General features: G+C 40.8%; 1 protein-coding gene across 3 annotated transcripts in view; it reads right to left on the bottom strand.

Annotated features, from left to right (window-relative positions):
- LOC145348394 (potassium channel subfamily T member 2) overlaps positions 1 to 21,817 on the bottom strand; it is a 693,657-nt gene that overhangs the window by 207,928 nt on the left and 463,912 nt on the right. For all 3 annotated transcript variants that reach the window (XM_080196607.1, XM_080196608.1, XM_080196609.1), the window contains 2 exons: positions 6,775 to 6,876; positions 3,612 to 3,695 (listed from right to left, as the gene is read on the bottom strand). In XM_080196607.1, the coding sequence (XP_080052733.1) occupies positions 3,612 to 3,695; positions 6,775 to 6,876 (186 nt within the window). The remainder of the gene's footprint in view (positions 1 to 3,611; positions 3,696 to 6,774; positions 6,877 to 21,817) is intronic.

The raw sequence follows: 21,817 nt of genomic DNA, 5'->3' as shown, positions 1-21,817 counted from the left end.
TGGGGTTTCAGTCTGAATGTCCACTCTCCTTACCCATCATTTGTGCCAGGGTAAAGTACGATCATGTTCTATTTGATTTTTGATCCTGAACTGAATTTTAAATAGCATTTTCTATTTATTACCAAACCGCGAATATTGCCTGCTTCCTCCTCTACTTCACTGAAACTCTTGTAAATGCTGTTTCATTTTCAATCTTTAATGTGCTATGCTTTCTTCGCTAGCCTCAATCTTCCTGTACATTACCACACATGTCTTGCTCTGTACTAAGTTCAACTTAAGTCATCACCTCTGCCCTTATTGATTCATATTGATTCGCAACTTGTAGAATTTTAAGTTTAAAATCTTCGTCCATGTTTTTACAACTCTCTTTGGCATCACCTCACCCAATCTTTGCAATCTACTCCAGCTCTCACACAAGCTTTGTATCTTCTAACTCAGTACTCTTGCATATTTTGTGTCCTCACTTTCTTCCATTCAAAATTGGTTGCAGACCCTTCTATTTGTTCTATCTTTCTCAAAGGAACTTCCTTCCTAAATCCAATTGCCTTACCACCCTTAAAGTCCTTCTCAAAGTCCACCTTTTTGATCAATCTACTAATCAGCTCTCCTATCATCTGGATCAATGTCAGTTCCTTTTTCATTTCTGTTTAGCAAAATGCTAAATACAAAATGGTTTTTACATTAAAGGCAACCTTGTTAAAGTTATTATTGCCATTTCTGGATACGAGAGATGTGAAGAAACTGCATCAATGGAGAAATGTAATAGATGGAGCACAATAACGTGCAATGATTTCAACTTTTCACTGAGAGATAAATGAAGATCTGTGGAGTGACAGCATGTGGTTCTGAAGACAGTTGGTGCATATAAAATGAAACCAGCAAACAGTGAATTGGTTTGGCTGCTGAATAGCGGAAATCACCGATATGAAGTGTGTATGAGAAAGTAACCCTGCATTAATCGTTACAATCCCCAGGGACAGATAATTTTAAAATGAAATTTGAATTTTCAGCGACCGACTCAGCTGACAAGTTTTCACATTTTAAGACTTTCTACTGTAACAAACAAACTAAACTCAGCCTTAACTAAACAATAGCTAGTAGGCAACTAATATAGTACTACATAAACCACATCACCCCCTTTACTCTGTAACATGACCAAAACCCCATGCAGTACTTGTATATTACTCGGCACTCTCTGCAGAAATGCAGTCTTTGAAGGAATTTGCCTGCAGTTACTCTTCTAACATCCAACAGGCTTGTTTCTCCACATTTCTCTTGAGTCATAATGTTGTTGTTTGCCTCAGCCTTCTGAGAACACCTGATAGGATTTGCAGCAACACTACCCATTCCAGTGACTCCTTCTCAGAGCCGCACCAGGGTTTCTTTAAATCTCCACAGGTCCTATGTCTTCAATCAGAGAATGAGCTCCCATCATTATTCTGCCTGGTAGCCAATAGGAAAAATAGCAGCTGCTGTGAATAGCAGAGGAATTTTCCTCTGATGTTCACAGCAACTGCTGTTTTCCTAGTCTCTTTACAGAGCATTCTCTCTTTCCAGCACTTATGAGTCTGACAGCAATAACGTCAGTTGCCTTTCCTTTGTCTCCAGGTGTTACAAATTTTCACCTAGCTTTAAATAGGGCATGACCTAGGTCCCTGGCCCATGACATCTTGATCACATAGGCTTATTTCCACATAGAACTATTAAGTCATATGTCCCTCTCAACTACTTCATTTTACCTTGAATTAAAGCGACAATATAAAACATAAGGTAGCACAGTGGTTAGCACTGCTGCCTCGGCACCCGGGACCTGGGTTAAATTCTGGCCTTGTGTGGAGTTTGCACATTCCCCCCATGTCTGTGTGTGTTTCCTCCGGATGCTCTGATTTCCTTCCACACTCCAAAGACGTATGGGTTAGGTTGATTGGCCATGCTCAATTGCTCCTTAGTGTCAGGGGGACTAGCAAGGTGATTACGGGGATAGAGTCTGGGTTAGATTATTGTCAGCGAAGGCTCCACTCAATGTAGATATTCTATGATTGTATAGTCAACATTATAACACCTCACATTCATAGTAAAAGAGAGAGAGAGAGAAAGAAAGAGGAAGAGTGAGAGAGACTAACCAGTTACCCAAGCACATTCGTAACAAATTTATTCCAGATTCATGATTTAGACATGATTAGATTATGGCTAAATAAATTCCTTTCTCAGCCAGCATTCATTGTCCAAAGTGATTTTGAATAACATCTTGTTTTTGAACAAGTTGAATATGCAGGTAATTGTCTGGATGTTTGTGAATGGGTCAAACAATGTGGACATTCATATGGTGATTGTTTTTGATGGGTTCTTCTGGATTACCTGGCTCCATTGTTAATGGTTTTGGAATTTGTAAGGTACAGTCATACAAATGTCAGGCCATCATACAAGTTGCTGTTTAAGTCAGTAAATGCTGGACTGGGTATTCTGCTGCCTTTTCGCATGCTTTGTGGTGACAGAGGTGGCCCATCATTGATCAGAGATGGGATCCTCGTGTCCCATCACTGTCAAGGGAGTTTCCCGCTATTTGTGGGAAGCCCATGGCAGGGGCTTGCCATCCGCAGGACCGAATGAATGCCAGTGGGAATGGCTAGAAAATCCTGCCCATATTTGCTCAGTCAAAACACAACCAGTGGTTTCAGCCTAATAATTAATATTTTTCAATATAAGGCATGGTTTTTTAACAGTGCAGTAAAGAAGTAATTTGAATCGAGACAGTAAACAATTAAAGTCATTAACAAACAAGGTCTGAAATTCTGCTTCTCTTTAGTTCATTTGTTTGTTCATTGTCATCATAGCCCTAGTGGGACCATTAATATCATCTTGGATTCTCTGGACTTCTTCAAGTACTCCACAATCTGCATCACGTCTCAATGTTATCCATTCAACTGATTTATCCTTTTGTGATTAGGCTGTTGGAAATTTTGTTTCCAATGTCTGTACTTTCTCTCTTTAAATGTACTTAGCAATCCTTTTTATATATGAGCTTCCACTCTTGATGTAACCCACTCATTTGCCTCTCTGTTCCTGCAACTGATATAAGCATCCTTCATCAGACTCACATTTCAAAAACTATTATCCTTCCCTCATCCTTTTCTTCAGAAGCCAACTTTCTCATCCATGGAGTGCAACACTCTAAGCTAGTGAATTCACTGGATTCTGGATGGTTTCACATAGAAATATGGAAAATAGGAGGAGTAGTTGGCCATTCAGCCCTTCAAGTCTGCTCCGCCATTCATTATGATTATGGTTGATCATCCAACTCAGTAACCTGTTCTTACTTTTCTCCATATCCTTTGATCCCTTTAGCCCCAAGAGCTATATCAAACTTCTTCTTGAAAACAGACAATGTTTTGGTCTAAGCTGCTTTCTACAGTACAGAATCAAATCAAATGTCGAGTTGACAGAAACTGGGAAAAATCTGACCCTTGGTTTAGTGACTTTTGAACCCTGTGAAGAATATTCTGAATAAAACAGAGTTTCAGACAATAAAATACATTAAATTAGCTACATAACAAATGCTTAAGGAACGATTTTTGCATTTGGGTTCATAAGAATGAAAAAAGAGAACTTACTGCACAGAGAAATCCAGAACCTGGTGTGGTATCCAACCCCAAAAGCAGCCTTGCGACTGAGATCATGTAGTCCTTCACAAATGACTGTCACCAAAAATAAATAGCCGAAAAAGTCATTAAAATAATAATACATTGAATGAAAATGTCCAAGGTTATGTTGAAATAAACACATTAATATAAAACCATTCTACAGACCCCTTAAATAATTTCTTAATATGAAAAGATAATTGACATTCGTTTGTACTTTATATACCCATAATAACAAACCGACGACCTGGACCCAAACATTTGCCAAGGTGTCCTAGTCAGTAATTCTTGACTGATAGGCAAGACAATGATAGGCATTTTTATTATTCATTCACAGGATCACGGGTACCACTGCAAGGATGACACCCATTGCCCATCCTTAACTGCCCTCAGGAAAGCTGTGATAACTTTTTGAACTGCTGCAGTTAATGAGGTGATGATACTCCCATAGTTCTATTATGGAGGGAGTTTCAGGATTTTGACCCAGTGATCATGAAGAAACGGTAATGTTTCCAAGTCAGGATGACATGTGACTTGGCGGGGAATTTGCTGGTGATGGTGTCCCCATGCACCTGCTGTCCTTGTGCAACTAGGTGATAGAGATCATGATTTTTTAAAAATTTATTCAGGGGATGTGAGTGTTACTGACTGGGTCCATCCCTAATTGCCCTTAAACTGAGTGTATTTCACAGGGTAATTTAAGAATCAAGCATATTCTTGAGTCACATGTAGGTCAAACAGGCAAGGGCAGCAGATTCCCTTCCCTAAAGGATCAGGTGGGTTTTTACAACAATTGACAATGGTTTCATAGTCATTATTAGACTTTTAATTACAGATTTTTATTGAATTCAAATTCCATCATTTGCGTGGTGGATTTGAATCTGGGTCGCCAGGGCATTACTCTGCGCCTCTGGATTACTACTCCAATGAAAAGACCACTACGCCACTGCTTCCCTTAATTTAAGAGGTACAGAACATTGCAGAATTGCTGCAGTGCATCTTCTAGTTAACGGTTAAGGTGATGGATGTCATGTCAGTGCATGACCTGCTCTGTCCTGGACAATGTTGAGCTGGTGACACTGTGCAAAGTTAGAATAAGAGAGTCTGATGGGAATGCATTATTATTAATTGTTTGTTTTTAGTTAAGTTTCCAAATTTTCAAATGAGACATATGTATACACTACATTCTCATACATTGGCTTGAGAAGTAGACCCATGTTAACTGACCAACTAAGAGCTGGCTTGATAGATTAACCAAAATGTGGGAGAATTTTCTGCTATTATACTTCTATAATTTGACCTCAATTTTGTGGGGCTAAAACATCAAACTGTCAATATGTGCATAATGACGAGTGGAAGTTCTCTAAGAAGAGCCAATTTGGACTAAGCCCCATGATTAAATACACTTTGATACTGTTATCAAATCTTTTCTTTGTGATTGAATTAAGCATTGATGTGAGATGCAATAAACAAGTCTACTGTCCAGTTACCTGCTCTCCTATCAGGGGAGGATGGAAAGAAACTATGGAAAATAAAGTGGTAAGTGAAAATATGGTTTAAAAGCACAGCATTTCCCAAGTTGTTCTGTGTTATTAGTTGCTACCATTTAGGTAATAGCTTAGAAAGGATTTTGTCAGCATGATGCAATTGCAAACATAACATACTAAATGACAAAAATGCAGTTTTTTGTGTAACTGATTAAGAACCTTACAGAATTACTAATTGCAATAATTGCACTTATTTATCTATGCATTGTTATTATGTTCCTCTGCAATTTTCCCACTGCAAATGACTGAAGCAGAAACCAGTTGAGCTGAAAAGCTTTTGCTTACATTCTAACCAAAGTTAGGAATGCATTGGAAAAGCTGGAAAATAAACCTGGATGTGGATATTCTGGATTACATTGGGCATCCCAGAATAGCCTTCAGAATCTACCCCATGGTCAGATTGGCGGTGGCAACATTTAATCAAGCAGGAGGACGGCAATAGGGAAGTCTGCCATTTTCCTGCCTCCACCCAGATTAAATCCTTTACAGGAGAGCCAGGATTGCCTCCCCATCCTATTGTCAATTGCAGTCCTTATAAGAGAGTGGGAGGTTGGCCACATGGAGAGTATGATAAGTAAACCTAGCTGGGGTTGCTTATGAGCTCTTGGGGGTCCCTCATTCAAAGCCACTCAGTAGCTGATCGAGAAACCTAGCAGCAGAGAAGTGGATCCACTGAGCGCCATTCCCCTGTCTTTGCTGCCAACTATCCACATGTATAAATCCCTTTTAGCCAACACTCAGCTGCAGAATCGATGAACAATGTTAAGTTTAGGTGGATCTCATACTGTTAGATAGCACTGCTGAGCAATGGGGAGATGCAGGTCTCCGATTAATGAGCAACTCTCTGTGAGGAGAGAACCCTTGATTCTGGGGAAGGCTGTCGCCGCCCAGTTAAGTGCCTGATAGGGTCTTCATGAAAAGAAGGTCAGAGCCCTGTCACCTCCACTAAATACCGCACAATAACTGACTGTGGAAACTGCTGCTTGAAGCTGATCTCACAGTAACAAGCATCAACATTCTTCACTTCAGGACTGAAATATAATCATGTTTACAGATTTCTAATTATGATACATTCCACAAAAGGACAGGAAACTAATCCTCTTTCCCTTCTCCAAAAGATAAGAAAACAACACTGAATAACTATATCACAAATAAATATATATAGTTATAGTGTGTTTTGAGGAAGGCAGCTCTTTTGCAGCTTCGAGGTTCAAATGCAGAAGGATGTCTTTTTAATCTGTAGATACTGAAACAAAAGATATCAAACCAAACCTCGTTAGGAGGTTATTTTGGCATTTTGATAGAATCAGACACCTTAATCTATTTCTTGGATAGCCTGATTACATTCAGCAGAGTAACAACATTTTGCACAGTTTGATTTATTCGATGAATGTTAAATCAATCTAGATGTCAATCAGCTTGCTTAAAAGAACTGATACTAATTTGCAGAACAGGTACAGATCTATCAGGATTCCTGATTTGGCATTATTCCAAGGCACATTAGGCCGGTGCCATTCTGTATTAGGTTTGATGACAGTCTATTGGAGTTGTGGATTTATTTCATTAATAATAACAATGAAAAACACTACCTGGTACAACAGTGTATCTAGCATGCTGATGCTGAAGACTCTCCCAGCAGCAAATGGTTGACGGAACATGAATGCCAGATTGGAACCTTTTTCACGTTCTTTCTGCAGAAGAAACAGATTAGGCTTTGTTTTTATTTTCAGCAGTGCAACACTGCCTCTATCTGGGTGGTGCAAGAATTAAACATAATGGGCTACAGTTTTTGCATGTTTACAAGCTACTGGAATTATATAAGAATTACATATTTTGTCGAATCTTGGCGTTTTATTAGTCATACTTTGATGCTAATTTTCTGGACTGGTTAAAAAAATACATACTTTTCTGTACAAGCAATTCAATGTTTTTGGCAAAGATGGTGATTATTGTACCTGACAAGAGTAGCAGAGTTATTAAGAGGAAAACTGATTACATGCTGTAACTTCACTATGTCACACAAAGTATTTTACTGTCATACTGAATAATAATATTAGACCAGTTTATTTTGCAGCAAGGCTGATCCTTGATGCTGTGGTGCGGCAGAAAGGCATTACAATGATGGAATCAGTTTTCCTCAACAGTACTGTATTTAAAAATATATATTGAACATATTTGACTGAAGAGCACAGATAAAGTCACCTTGGATTGGTGTGAAGTCACTGCAACATTTACATTTTTTAAATGGCAAATGCAAAAGAGAATTTATATTGCACGTGACAAATCTGTTCAATAATTCCTTTCATCATCCATTCTACACTCCTGACCATTAAGATACATACTAGCTTTGTCCCAATTAGTGAAAACAAGATAATAAATTGGGTATTTGCATCTGCATTATTTTTAACACAAGTGCATTTTTATCATATGGTAAAATGTTAAATATGTGAAAATATAAAAATATCTTAAACTAATTAATCAATAAATGAAATGTAACATTGGATATTTCAGACTTGAGCCACAGCCTATATTAATGGCTTTCAACTGGAGTAATGGGAGACATGCTTCAATTAGTCGAAGCAGAACGTTAAATTGCATAGATAAACCAGGTAGAGAGATTATTCACAGCAAGTAAATTGCACCTTGAACATTGTATCCTATTCTGGTCACAGGAAAGGCACCTAAGGAGTGGAAACAGTTCAGAGGGAAGCAATGAGGCTGATCTTTGTAACACTGGATGGCTGAGGAAAGGTTGCAGAGCATTATAAGGAATTTGAACACTCCATTCAATGGGAGAGGATCAAGAGAGCATGTAAAATGGAGTTCCTCCATTTTTTGCTTTTTTTAAACTTATTAATTCATGTGGTAAGAATGTGAAGCACTACCACATGGAGTAGTTGAGGTGTATGGTGTGAATAACTTTAAGGGGAAACTTGTTAATTTCTTGAGGGAGAAAGACACAGAAGGGCATGCTGATAGAGTTAAATGAAGAGTAGTGGGAGGAGGAATATGTAGACCATCTCGGTCAGCAGGGCAAAGTGACCTCATTCTGTGCTTTAGGTGATATGGAATGGATTTTACACTCCCCTGCTGGCAGGCTTGAAGAAGGCAGGAACCTTCCACACACCTGACGATGGGACACCATTTCTGAAAGCTTTATCAAATAAACTGGTTGGACTTTAACCTAGTGTTGTGAGACTTCTTACTGTGTTTACCCCAGTCCAACACCTGCATCTCTATATCACGATTTCCAGGAAAGCAAGGTGCAGCTCCAGAGGGGCTCCCTGTGATAGCAACCAAATACCATCCCAATGCCCACAACCTGCAGACTTTTGCACTGTTTATCAACTCCTCCAAATACCCAATAATTCACCAAACCCCAGTAAAAATCAGTAGAAAGTAATAAGCAACTAACCTGCATGTTGGCTGATGATGTCTTTAAATAGCACTGATGAGGGATCTTTCAAGCTACTGAACACATACTCAACAGTGAACATTAACTCAAGCAGCAAGGTCAAAAAGGGCAGGTCAGGCATCAAATCAGATGTGGCCACCTGCCCATTCTGCATATTTCAGTTGCAGGCAAGTAACATGGCATTCATTACAGGCCATTCCAGAAGTGAACAGGAGCAGCAGTTTTCTACTAAACCAGTACCTATAGCACCAAAACCACTGATGTTCCAGAGGTAATTCTGTAGTCTATGCATTTTTGACCAACAAATTTAGAGTATTTTAGGAGAAAAATTAACAATGCAACCAGAAGTATGAGAAATTTGCACTGATGTTTTGAAGTTGTGTTTTAGTAACAACATGGAGGAACCTGAATACTTTGCTTGCCTAAGGACCAGTAGGCTAAGAATGTGGTGTGGAATAATGCCAACAGCCTGGGTTCTATCCCTGTACTGGTTGAGGTAATTCTTGGGGCCTACTTCCTTGCTTTTCTCCATAGTTCCTCAATGGACTGCAGCAAAGGAAGAAAAACAGAAACACCCTGTACTGGCCATCTACTGAAACTACCATGCTAACCAGAAGACGTGGGTCATCCTCACCCCTGGGATCATGCAAAAGCAACAACAGAATGGGGCATATGCCCTTGCTCCACTGTAAACAAATTCATTACCTTGGATTCAGCCATAAAAACTGAGATATTTTGAAATCACTTGCAGCTTGGACATACTCAGATGAAAAGGAGTCCACCATGACTATGACTACTTTTTTCCACGTAAATGACATTATCAGTTGAATATTAAAATCCAAATCAGAAAACACCAAGGAGCCAGGAAGTGAGAATGTAGCCAATGAATTTCACAGTGAACTGAATTACAAACAACTCCCTACACAAATGTCAGATGAAAGAAGTGGAATATCAAGACTTAAAACAAATTTTTCCAAGTGCCAGATATTGCGAAAGTAACAAATTCACATAAAAGTTGGTGACATAAGTTCTTGACTGACAGACAGACTCAAATCATTAAAGTAAAAGCAAGTGAAAACTCAAGGCACTGAACCAATCAATCAAAAGCAAAATAGGCAATTGAAATAGCTTAATTATTTTGAAGATGTAGTGGTTCTCAGCATCTGTCCTGGGCTTCTTTCATGAAAAAGCAAAACACCTTGTTCTGTGTCATCAGATTCCTGAATGCCCAATCTGTGAAATTTTAATTCTTATCTCAAATCTCTTTAGTGATGCTTAAGTCATTTATAGAATAATTTTCCATGAAATCTGCTGCTGCTTTTTTTCAATGCAGTACTCAAATAAATATTATGTTAACTTAGTCACTAAATATACAATTCATGAAATTAACAAGTGTTATCCAAAGCACCTACCCAATACCATACGTTATACTATTTTCTATGATCCACGATTATTTTGATCAACACCAAACATTAAAATCGTACAAGAGTTAATGCAATATTTCCAGGTGGACCAATGCTCAAAAAAAAGCAACATCTAAGATTGCAATCACATACACGTGCACAGATGCAAGAACGCATGTATAAATTCTCACTTCCCACTAGAGATTTTAGGTTAACTACATTTTGCTTGGAGGGGAAGTGAATCCATTAACAATTTCTCTGCATGTGTTTTTTTATGTACAATGCAAAACATCAGAATAATAATAATAATAACGTGTGGCTCCTTGTAATTGCTCATTACATTGATCATATTATGGTATGATCATTATACCATAATGATCATACCATTATCTATCCTGTCTGAGCCAGACGGGATCCCTGATTCAATCCCTGGCCTGTTCTCAATGAAGTCAGAAGCAGACATCTTGCAATTAGTCTCAGTATCCATGGCATAAGGGAAAGAAATTTTTTTAAAAAATGGCTGGGATTTTCAAGCCGCACTGTGGCGGGACCCGCTGCAAAAGTCCAATGACTTTCACAGGCACCGGACAATCCCAATGGCTGGCGGGGCCAAAAATCCCACTCAATGTGTTCCTATTCAATGACTGTAGCCACAAATTATGTAGCTGCATGGACGCTGATTGACAGCAAGTTCAGATTCTGGAATATTGATCCCACACAATCAAATAGCTCTCTATGAGTCACTGATTTGAGGTGACAGATACAAATCTTGTTAGCAATAGGATTAATTGTTAAAATGCAAACGGATGATCAGTTTGACGCTTTGTGAATTAATGTTGTAAATATTCATGTGATTTTGGTGCATTGCCCTGCTTAGGTTTTGTTTATGATATTCAGGCCTGGAACAATTTATGATTGTTAATCTTATGAATCTGTGCTTCATAAGATGAAGAGTGTTATCATCCTAATTATGCATGCTGAAGTTATATCTTTAGTGATTAGACTTTGGTCTGCACTTTAAACAAATATATGACACTTCACCAGGCATGGGGTAAATGACTTATGAATATTCAAATACAGCTGTTGTGCTGAATACTGTTCCTTTAATGAGAAACATATCGCTTTAAATCGACCTATTTATCTACATCAATCTTTTTTCAATTAATTAATTTAAAGCAGTTGGTTGTGCAGGAGGTACAGATCAACTTGGGAAGTGACATGGGCATCTCTTCTAAATGACTTTCAGTAAGAGTCACCACTAGTATTAATTATTAAAACAGTACCAAGTGAGATTCTGAACTCTTTCTCCTTCCACTCATATTTAATTATGGAGCTCATTATTCATCCATGCATTGGTCAAGGCAGTGCAATAATCATAATTTATCCATGAATTTTTACCATGAGGGGTGACATTTCATTGAAACAATAAAAAGCGTTCGTCTTCATGATAAATAAAAGCAAAATACTGTGGAAGCTGGAAACCTTAATAAAGAAACGGAAAATTCTGGAAAAACTCAGCAGGTCTGGAAGCATCTGTAGAGAGAAACAGAGTTCATGATTCAAATTCCCATATGACCATTCTTCAGGACAAACAGAGGTTCAAAAATTGAGATAATCTAACAGCAACTGTATATTGGCGATACTTGGTTACACTGAGGGTGATTTTCAGCGAGTCTTTGCTGTCCGTGTGAATGCCAGTAGGGCACAGTTCTCGCAATGAGAATGTTGTTTTGGATCTTCCCCGCCCCTCACCAATGATGTCATTGGGTTCAAGCCCATAAATTATTAAATTTGAATAAATTTAAATGTTATTAACTAGCTCACTCACCAGATATTGACCCCATGCCATATATCGACATGTGTTCACCCAGACGTGTAAACTTGTTGTTGGGGTCTCAAAGGAAAGCACAGCCCCCGGGGGAAAGGGACATGGCCAGGCACCATGCTAGCTTGGCAGCAGTGGCAAATTAGCTTCGCCAACCTGTGCCAAGGGTTGGGCCCCAGTGAGCCGTTTTACGGGCTCCTCGCTAGGTGCCATGTCCTCTGCGCGTCTCAGGCAGCTTGATTTCCGGCACCGTCAGCTCCGCCAGAAATAGGTGCAGGGGGTACTTAAATTATTGAAATCACCATCTCAACATATTTTAAATATCATTAGTGGACCCAGGACCGAAATCTCCAGGCCTGCTAACATCTTACCCACTACCGAGAGTATTCACCCCTGCCGGACTCATCATAGCTCCCAACTTGCAGGGAGCTGGTGGCCCAATTCCACTGGAATGAAGGTGGCTCCCCAGAGGGTTGGACGCTGAGGGGAGTGTGGCCTGGGCACTGCCACTTGGCAATGCCAGCCTGGGCATCCTGACATTGCCCAAGGGGAAAAGTGGCAATGTCTGGGGGCATCTAGGCATTACCCATCGGGCATCAGGCAGTGCCAAGGGATGGCATCTAATAAGGATGGTCCCTGATGGGGGGTGGGGGTGGCTGCTGCACTCGTGGTCAGTGACAGCAGGGTTGGGGGTGGGGAGGAAGCCATCAGGGTGGAGGGGATGTCAGGGCAGCCTTTGGAGGGGGGGGAGAAAAATCATGGCAGGTCGGGGATGAGGGGAGCGGTGGGATGTCGGGGAGTCGAAGCTGGCCCGGACATGTTTTGGGCGGCCAGCAATGAGGGGGCTTGCCAGCGATTGAGCTGGCCAGCACTGGGAGGCTGGCAGTGCAGAGCCACTGCGGATGTGTCAATCTCAGCGCTGGCAGATCAGTGCATGTGCAGTGGCTCACTGAACGCTATGCTGCTGGCCTCTCCAGCAGGAATAGTTCCTGCCCACTAAATATTCAAAAAGATATATATTTCCCTCCCTTTCACTATTATCCCCAAACATCATCAGCGTAAATTCCCAGGTGTAATTAGAAAATATCACACTGTTTGCTGAGCCACAATAACATTCACTTCACATTGGTTTGCCCTAGTCCATCATTTAGACCAGTAACATGTAAGATTTTAATTCACTGCTTTCCCTGTGCATCATTGTTGGCTTGCTTGTTGATTTATAGCAAGTTTTGTGTTTGTTACAGCAAGTCAGTGATATGACAAGCTATCAAAATATCAGCAAATAAATTATTAAATTCACTTGTTTGTAGACACATATTGTATTCTTGAGTTCACATGCCACATAAATATACCCGTAAAGAACGGTTTGGTTTGTAGATTTGGAACGAAGGTGCCAAAACTTGCTTTTTCTTGTCATTACTTCCCATTTTAGGGTTTAGATAGCATCCAATTTAGGATTCAGACATGATCATTAATAAACTTCTCTTTAGAATAGATAACAAAGTTATGGCAAGTATAATAGTCACAGACTTGACAGTGGGTGGGATCTTGAGCTCATGTTCGCCGTTCGCAGGAATGGTGACACAGGTTACAAATGCAGAGAGTTCAGAAGTGTGAAATTCTCAGTGGTGAGATTGCATTTTATGTTTTTGAACTAATCTCACTAAGGAGTGATTTGATACATGCCAGGGAAGGCCATGAACCTAATTTGAATATATCAGCATATCATTAGCAAGCACTCTCTGGACATTGAGACTGTACCAGATATTCAGCTGGTGTCGGTGTGACATAACATCAGCACCATTCACAACAGCTCTAACCTGGTGCCGTCATCTGTGAGGGGAATATTGAAGATGTGCATTCAGGCGGCCATTACTTCTCGGGCAGTCCAACACACCAGGGGCACCAATGAGACTGCTGGGGATGCACACACGTGCAGCTCAGCGCTGAGATGTGGTCACTATGCCATGGGAGGAGTGGGGGTTGGGGTGTGTGTGGGGGTCGCTCAGTGGCCTTACCTTCCCTCCATATCGGGTCACCCTTTATTCTAGGGAGATGTGCTGGCTGCCAAGCAGACATCATTTCCTAGTTCTCCCATGCAGGGTTACTGTTCAACAATAGCTGAGTGGGTGCCCTATCCTGTTGAAGCTGCAAACTGGATGGGAGGTAGTCACAACATACGGGTTGTACTGGGGGGCAACTATGACGTTCTGGGGTCCTGCTTTGAGAGAGGCCAAGTTGCAAGGACAGTTTGGGGATATCAGTGATGGGGAGCTACCCTGCCTCATGAGGCATAAAGACCCTCTCACTTGGGCAAGGGCAAATGCAGTGAAATCTACAACCTTCACCCTGCCAATGGTGTGAGGCCAGTGGGCATTACTGGACACCAAGTCCAAATCCACTTCTCTGCAGTGCCAAAGAAGACTTGTCTGTCTCCCAGGAGACAGTGGACCACGTGTAACACATACAGCATCAGTTGACACCACATGGTACTGGAAGACACCCAAAGCCTATACTCCTTAAATTTATAACTGTTCTGAATTTTTTGGCAAGTGAATCATTCCAGAGCAACGCATGGGATACCTGTGGCATCTCTCAGTCAGCTACTCACAAATGTATAAAGGGAGGTAACAGATGCCCTTTATGCCAGGGCTGAAATGGGTATCATGTTTGACTGCTACCAGGTGTGCCAGGCTGACAGGGCCATTGCCTTCACTCACCTAGCAGGGTGCCCTGGTGCAAAGTCTGAAAGACTGCACTCACTTGGTTCATAAGTCACCATAGAGGATTCTCCTGTGAAATAGAGATTAGCAATTAAAAGCAGAGGTCCTCTACTGGACAAGTATTTTATGGCTGGTTAAAATGTTTTAATTAATGTTGATGCAATTAAATATTTCACATAAACCAAGTATTTCAGAGAAAACATTATATATAAACATTATGCAATTAAAGTTGTTCAATCTTTCCAATTTTTCGTTAAAAATTTCTATACCTGCCTGGGTACAACTGCATGCTCAAGGACAGAAACATCACATGATAGAGAATGTGGTACATCCTACATGGAATCATACAGAGAAAATAGAAGGAGAAGTAGGCCATTATGCCCTTCGAGCCTGCTGTGCCATTCATTATGATCGTGGCTGATCAAATTCAATACTCTGATCCCCATAATCTCTTGATCCCTTTAGCCCCAAGAACTATATCTAATTCCTTCTTGAAATCTCACAACGTTTTGGCCTCAGCTACTTTGTGTGGTAGTGAATTCCACAGATGCACCAATATCTCAGTGAAGAAATTTCTCCTGGCCTCAGTCCTAAAAATGTTACCCCTTATCCCTAGTTCTGGATTCCACCACCATCAGGAACATTCTTTCCAAATCTACCCTGTCTAATCCTGTTAGAATTTTATAAGTTGCTGTGAGATTCCCTCTCACTCTTCTAAATTCCAATGAATATAATCCTAACCGACTTAGTCTCACTTCACATGACAGTCCTGCCATCCCAGGAATCAGCCTAGTAAACCTTCACTACACTCTTATCTATAGCAAGAACATCCTTCCTCAGATAAGGACATCAATGTGCCTCACTAATGCCTGATCCAACTGCACTAAAACATCCATATTCCTATACTCAAATCCACTCGCTATGAAGGTCAACCTACAATTTGCCTTCTTTACTGCCTGCTGTACCCGTGCGCTTACTTTCAACAGCTGAATATATTTCTTACAGACCATGACTCACAGAATGATATCTTAATTATAATCAGTAATAGTAGTAAGCACCTACTCAACTGTACTCACCCAAACAGCTATTAGATTTCTTTAGGAGATGTAAATTTGCAGTCTGTTCTTTCTTACAGTTTTTTAACCAAGTTCTTCTTTTGGATTTACTTCCTCTTTACTCCATATTCCTCCTAGCTTTGTTCCCTAAGTGTTATGTTTAACCCATATCCTGAAAAGGAAACAGGAACTGGCCTCTAAATCACTCAGTAAGAAGTCTCGCAACATCAGGTTAAAGTCCAACAGGTTTATTTGGTAGCAAACGCCACTAGTTTTCGGAGCACTGCTCCTTCATCAGGTGAATGGAAGTTCTGTTCACAAACAGGGCAGATAAAGACATAAACTCAATTTACAGAATAATGATTGGAATGCGAGTCTTAAAGGTACAGACAACATGACTGGAGAGGGTGTTAAGCACAGGTTAAAGACTTTAAGACTTTCACCTTAAAGACTTGATTAGCTGTAAAGACTCGCATTCCAATCATTATTCTGTAAATTGAGTTTGTGTCTTTATCTGCCCTGTTTGTGAACAGAACTCCCACTCACCTGACAAAGGAGCAGTGCTCCAAAAGCTAGTGGCGTTTGCTACCAAATAAACCTGTTGGACTTTAACCTGGTATTGTGAGACTTCTTACTGTGTTTATCCCAGTCCAACGCTGGCATCTCCACATCATGAGTCTACATCACTCAGCCAGGCATTGATAAATTGTAAGAGACTACAATCTAACGATGGATAACTTTAAGGATGACCTAAAGTAACTTATTAGCTGAATCTTAGAAACTGAGGGTGAGATTTTCCCAGAAATCACAAATGCCAAAGGCATTGGAGCAACCAAAAGCAATGGCTGCTTTCTTTACCTTACAGTCTAGGACTTGGAAAAAATTCTTGAAGTATTAGGTCCCATGATGTATTGCTGGCAGGGTAGCCTCTGAATTGCCTACCCTGCTAGCTATTTAAGACTGCAGAAGATTGGGCCACCATTTTTAAAGGCCACACCAGCAGAGAGAGAGAGCACACAAAGAAGTTCACCCTAGAACCACGTCCCCACCCCCACCAAGAACTATACTGCATCATCATGGGCTCTGCCCCCTGATACTATCTGGTCACTGACTCCTGCACTGTCCAAGCAATGCTGGGAGCAATGCCATTGGAATGCCAAGCATGCCCCTCTCTCCCTCTGAGTGCTGCACCCACCAAGGTCCCTTGGGAGGTCTGCTTGCTGGAGACCACTTGTGATTCGCATTGTTCTGCCATCACTCTGCCGTGGATTTTCTAATGAGATGGGGCGGGGGACTGGGATGATTCAGGCATTGTGGGTCCATAATTATATGATAATATATTCAAAGGATGTTCCTGGCATTGAACTACTGGGGGAACAGAACAATCACATCACACACTTACACCAATGTAAAATGCGACTTTGCAGTTCTCATGATATTTTCCACTCATGTTGCCAAACACACCAATATGAATAGGAGCAGAAAATGCTGGCCTGAGTGACCATTAGCTGCACCTTCCAGGATCCTGTTTGCTTGAAGGACATTAACAAAAACAAAGGAAGTGATGCAGCATGAATGCTCAACATGATTCCGATGGTTCAATTCTTTACGGCATAAATATTAGAAGTGCACAATAAGATTTTTAGGTTCATTGGATTTTCTCCAGTGTCTCTCTCTAGGTAAAGGCATAACTGCTATAGTATATTGCAGAATTCTTACAGTGCAGAAGGAAGCCACTCAACCCATCGAGCCTGCACTGACAACAATCACACTCAGGTTGTATCCCTGTAATCCCACATATTTACCCTAGCTAGTCACATCTGTCACTAAGGGACAATTTTGCATGGTCAGACAACCTAGCCTGCACATCCTTGGCCTATGGGAAGAAACCAGTGCACCCAGAGAAGACACATACAGACATGGAGAGAATGTGCAAACTCCACACAGGCAGCGGCCTGAGGCTGGAATTGAACATAGGTCCCTGGAGCTGTGAGACAGCAGTGCTACCACTGTGCCACCTTGCCCAAAATGATGATAGATCTCTCCTTAATTCAGAATAGAGGTGTCTTTCTAGACGCGATAGCTTTCTACTTAGGGATTTACGATAAATACTACATTAAATATTGACGGATAGCTAAATATCTCTCTGCATATTAGCGACACTTTCTCCATTAGAAACAAAATTATAGCTACTTTTCAGAGCGCTATTAAGATTGCAATTACCATCAAAAGTGAATTGCATGTTCATTTTTTTAATAAATGTTTATATATTTTAGAAAATAAATGATCTCATATAGTCTTCTATATCCAAACTTGAAAACCCATCTTCATAAATACACCCTACAGTGGAAAGGTTCAATGTTGAGAAGAGATTGATGGTGCCTTATAATATCAAGGTTGTTATAATCTAGTTAAAACACGCTAGAAAAGTTTATCTAGAGCAAGGTTATATTAGCTGATGGCTCCTTTTCTTCAGGGAGAACCGGATCACTTCTTCAGACCCAATTAAGTATCTTCTTTCTCAACCTTAATTGAGTGTAATCAACTGAGAATATGCCTGATCCAGTATAGTCTCAAAAATGAGGGTTAAGATTATAATCCACTTCATGGCAACCATAGGCTCCTACCCTCTCCACCCTCCCTACCACCTGGGGCAGCCTAACTGGCCTCAATGACCCATGACCCAACTTAATTTGTTTTCAGTGTAACATCTATGTTGCTTCATAGGAGCTGGTGCAGTCCTAGCAGTAGCCAGCACTCCTGGAGGTGCTGAAGAGCTGCTGGCCCTCCAATTGGTCAGCATCTCATTCAAATGAGTTTTCATCCCTTAAATGGATAAGATCCCTGACAGCAGCTTATTAGCTGCCTGATAAGAACATAAGAACATAAGAAATAGGAGCAGGAGTAGGCCATCTAGCCCTTCAAGCCTGTCCCGCCATTCAATAAGATCATGGTTGATCTGAAGTGGCTCAGTTCCACTTTCCCGCTTTCTCCCCATAATCCTTAATCCCCTTGCCTACCAAAAACCTATCTACCCGCGTCTTAAACATATTTAGCGAGGTAGCCCCCACCACTTCAACAGGCAGAGAATTCCAGAGATTCACCACCCTTTGAGTGAAGAAGTTCCTCCTCAACTCTGTTCTAAACTGCACCCCCCCCCCTTATCTTGAGGCTGTGCCCTCTAGTCCTGCTGTCCTTTCTGAGTGGGAAGAACCTCTCCACCTCTACCCTATTCATCCCTTTCATCATCTTATACATCTCAATAAGATCCCCCCTCATCCTTCTAAACTCTAACGCGTACAAGCCCAGTCTATTCAGCCTCCCTTCATAGCTCAACCCCTCAACTCCAGTATCAGCCTAGTGAACCTCCTCTGCACTGCCTCCAAGGCCAAAATATCCTTGCGCAAGTGCGGCGACCAAAACTGCACACAGTACTCCAGCTGCGGCCTCACCAGTGCCCTGTACAGTTGCAGCAAGACCTCCCTACTTTTATATTCAATGCCCCTCGCTATGAAGGCCAGCATCCCATTTGCCTTCCTGACCACCTGCCGCACCTGTAGGCTGGGTTTTTGTGACTCATGCACAAGGACCCCCAGGTCCCTCTGCACCGTAGCATGCTGCAGCTTTTCGCCCTATAAGCAGTAGTCCTTCCAACTATTATTCCTACCAAAGTGGATAACATCAGACTTGCCAACATTGTATTCCATCTGCCAGGTCCTCGCCCACTCGCTCAGCCTATCTAGATCCCTCTGCAGACTTTCTACACCCTCCGCACAATTTGCTGTTCCACTTATCTTTGTGTCATCAGCAAATTCCGACACCTTACACTCGGCTCCCTCCTCCAGATCATCTACATAAATGGTAAATAGCTGAGGCCCCAGCACCGATCCCTGGGGCACTCCACTAGTCACCAACTGCCAATCCGAATAGCACCCATTGACACCCACTCTCTGCCTCCTATTTGACAGCCAATCCCCTATCCACGCTAACACCTTACCCCCAACTCCATGCCCCCAACCTTCTGTAACAACCTCTTGTGCGGCACCTTATCAAAGGCCTCTGAAAATCGAGAAACACCACATCCACTGGTTCCCCTCTATCCACCGCACGAGACACATCCTCATAGAATTCCAATAAATTCATCAGACACGACTTCCCCTTAACGAGGGACATAAAATCCACCAAAGCTTCCCTGAGAGGTTCGAGGCAGAGATGTCCCTAGTTTTTTTGTCTCATGCACAATGTCACTGCCATCCTGACAAAATCCCAGGCTAAATGGGCTTGTATGAATATCCTCTTTAATGCAGATACTTACTTATTTACTTTAAATGGGTTATGGTCCCTGTCAAATATTCAACAAGTAAATATATAGACAAGTAATAAGCAATCATTTGTTAATATTGCCAACAACAAATTCTAAATTTGTGTATATGCAGGATAACACCAACGTAACGATTGTAGAACACACATTAGGAGATGTAATTAGCTGGAAGGGGAAGAATACATCACACTGCAGCTGCTATTAGACCTAAGTAACACATACAAGACCTATCAAGGCTGTCAGAATCTGTCAGCCGAGTTTATATATTAATCTTTCTCTACAGCCTCAATAAGCAGGGTGTCTGTCTGCTAAGCATGCTGGAATAAATAGGCAGCATAAAAATCAATCCTAAGCAAAAAGTACAAATAAATGCTATTAACTTGTGTGTCTGCCTAAAGGATTATTCCAAAGATTAAAAAAAACTTAAGATCAACTGTTATTTAAGAATCAGGCAACAGTTCTATATGGCTGACTATTTCAGGGTATATTTTTGGACCACAAAGATTGGATTTCACTGCATGTCAGACTTATAAGTTTATCACTGACCAACTTTGACCTAAAAATGGGATTTTCCATGATTAGCTGCACTTAGCACTGTATAAAAAAAACTCCCAGAACAGTTTGATTTATGGCCTTGTCTTTCTCTAGATTTTACTGACTTTCAATCTCACTTGTTCGCAATAAGATTGCCCGATACAGGCATAAGTGAGAAGAGACAAGAGGCATGTGAAATAACCGCAAATCCACTTAACGAAATTGTTCACAATCTAACAGCACCATGGTAAGGCACCCTAAAGAGATTTAGAAAGATAAATGGTGAAAGCAAAACATCACGAGAAACTCAGCTTATACTGAAAGCGCAAACAGGCACAGTAATAAGATCAGAGCATCTTCCCGATTCAACAAAGTAGTATTCACAAATGGTGCTCGAAATGAAAGAAGGCTTTTCAAGCGAGATAAAGCTGGTTTTGTACAAGATTAAGTGTGGAACTAAAATGAAATGTATTTTATGAAAACTAGGAGGAGACAACAAAATTAATTAAAATAAACATTGCCGGATCCCAAATTAGAAACACTCACATCACTTGTAATCTTAACAAGAGGAAAGTGCCTGATATTAATCCTTGCCTCTCTTATCCAACTTTTGTCATCTCATTTAAGACTAATGATGTACATTAGATGTATATTTAGACCAGAGAGTAAAGTTATATATTCAGAAATGATCATGTCATCACATTTGAATACCTATTCATAATGGATAACTCATAAATAATAGAATCATCATGACTATTTGAAATGAGTAAGAAGTTGAAAAATACCCCAGAAAAATAATTCCCTGCAGCACTAAAAACAGAAAGGAGAAGAAAGATAATTAGTCGTATCAATTCCAAACTAATTATATTGTGTGCCAAGATATTAACACCACGTGGAAATGATGGTTAGTTTTATATTGGAAATTCATTTGATATTATGGAGACTAACCTCATGCTCCTGAATGGCACTGATAACATGTCCAATGCAATTTTAGTTCAGGTGCTGTAGAGGCATCCCTGATGGCTACCCAAAATAGCCCTTGGACCACACAAATATACCTTGAGGATCCAAACCATAAACTGGTTTACATAATTGCAGAAAATGTCATGCTGGATTACCTAGCCTACCTTCCTTCAAAGGACTGCTGAAGTCTACAAAGACAAAAAGTAAGCTTACCACAATATATACTTACCTGAATGTGGAGTTGGGAAAAGAAGGAGTGCTACTGCTGTTATGGACAAGGAAGCTATGGTAGGAAGGATCCCCCATTACTATGCCTCAAGACTGACCGGGGACAGATTTTTTTAAAAGAAGCAAATGCCTTTTAATTTCTAGAGTGCTGTAATTCTCAAGAAC

The sequence above is a fragment of the Carcharhinus amblyrhynchos genome, chromosome 9, assembly GCF_965287045.1.
Source record: "Carcharhinus amblyrhynchos chromosome 9, sCarAmb.v2.hapA, whole genome shotgun sequence".
In the NCBI taxonomy this organism is placed as follows: domain Eukaryota; kingdom Metazoa; phylum Chordata; class Chondrichthyes; order Carcharhiniformes; family Carcharhinidae; genus Carcharhinus; species Carcharhinus amblyrhynchos.
The sequence above is the reverse complement of the archived record's forward strand: the minus strand, read 5'-3'. Positions and strand labels throughout refer to the sequence as shown.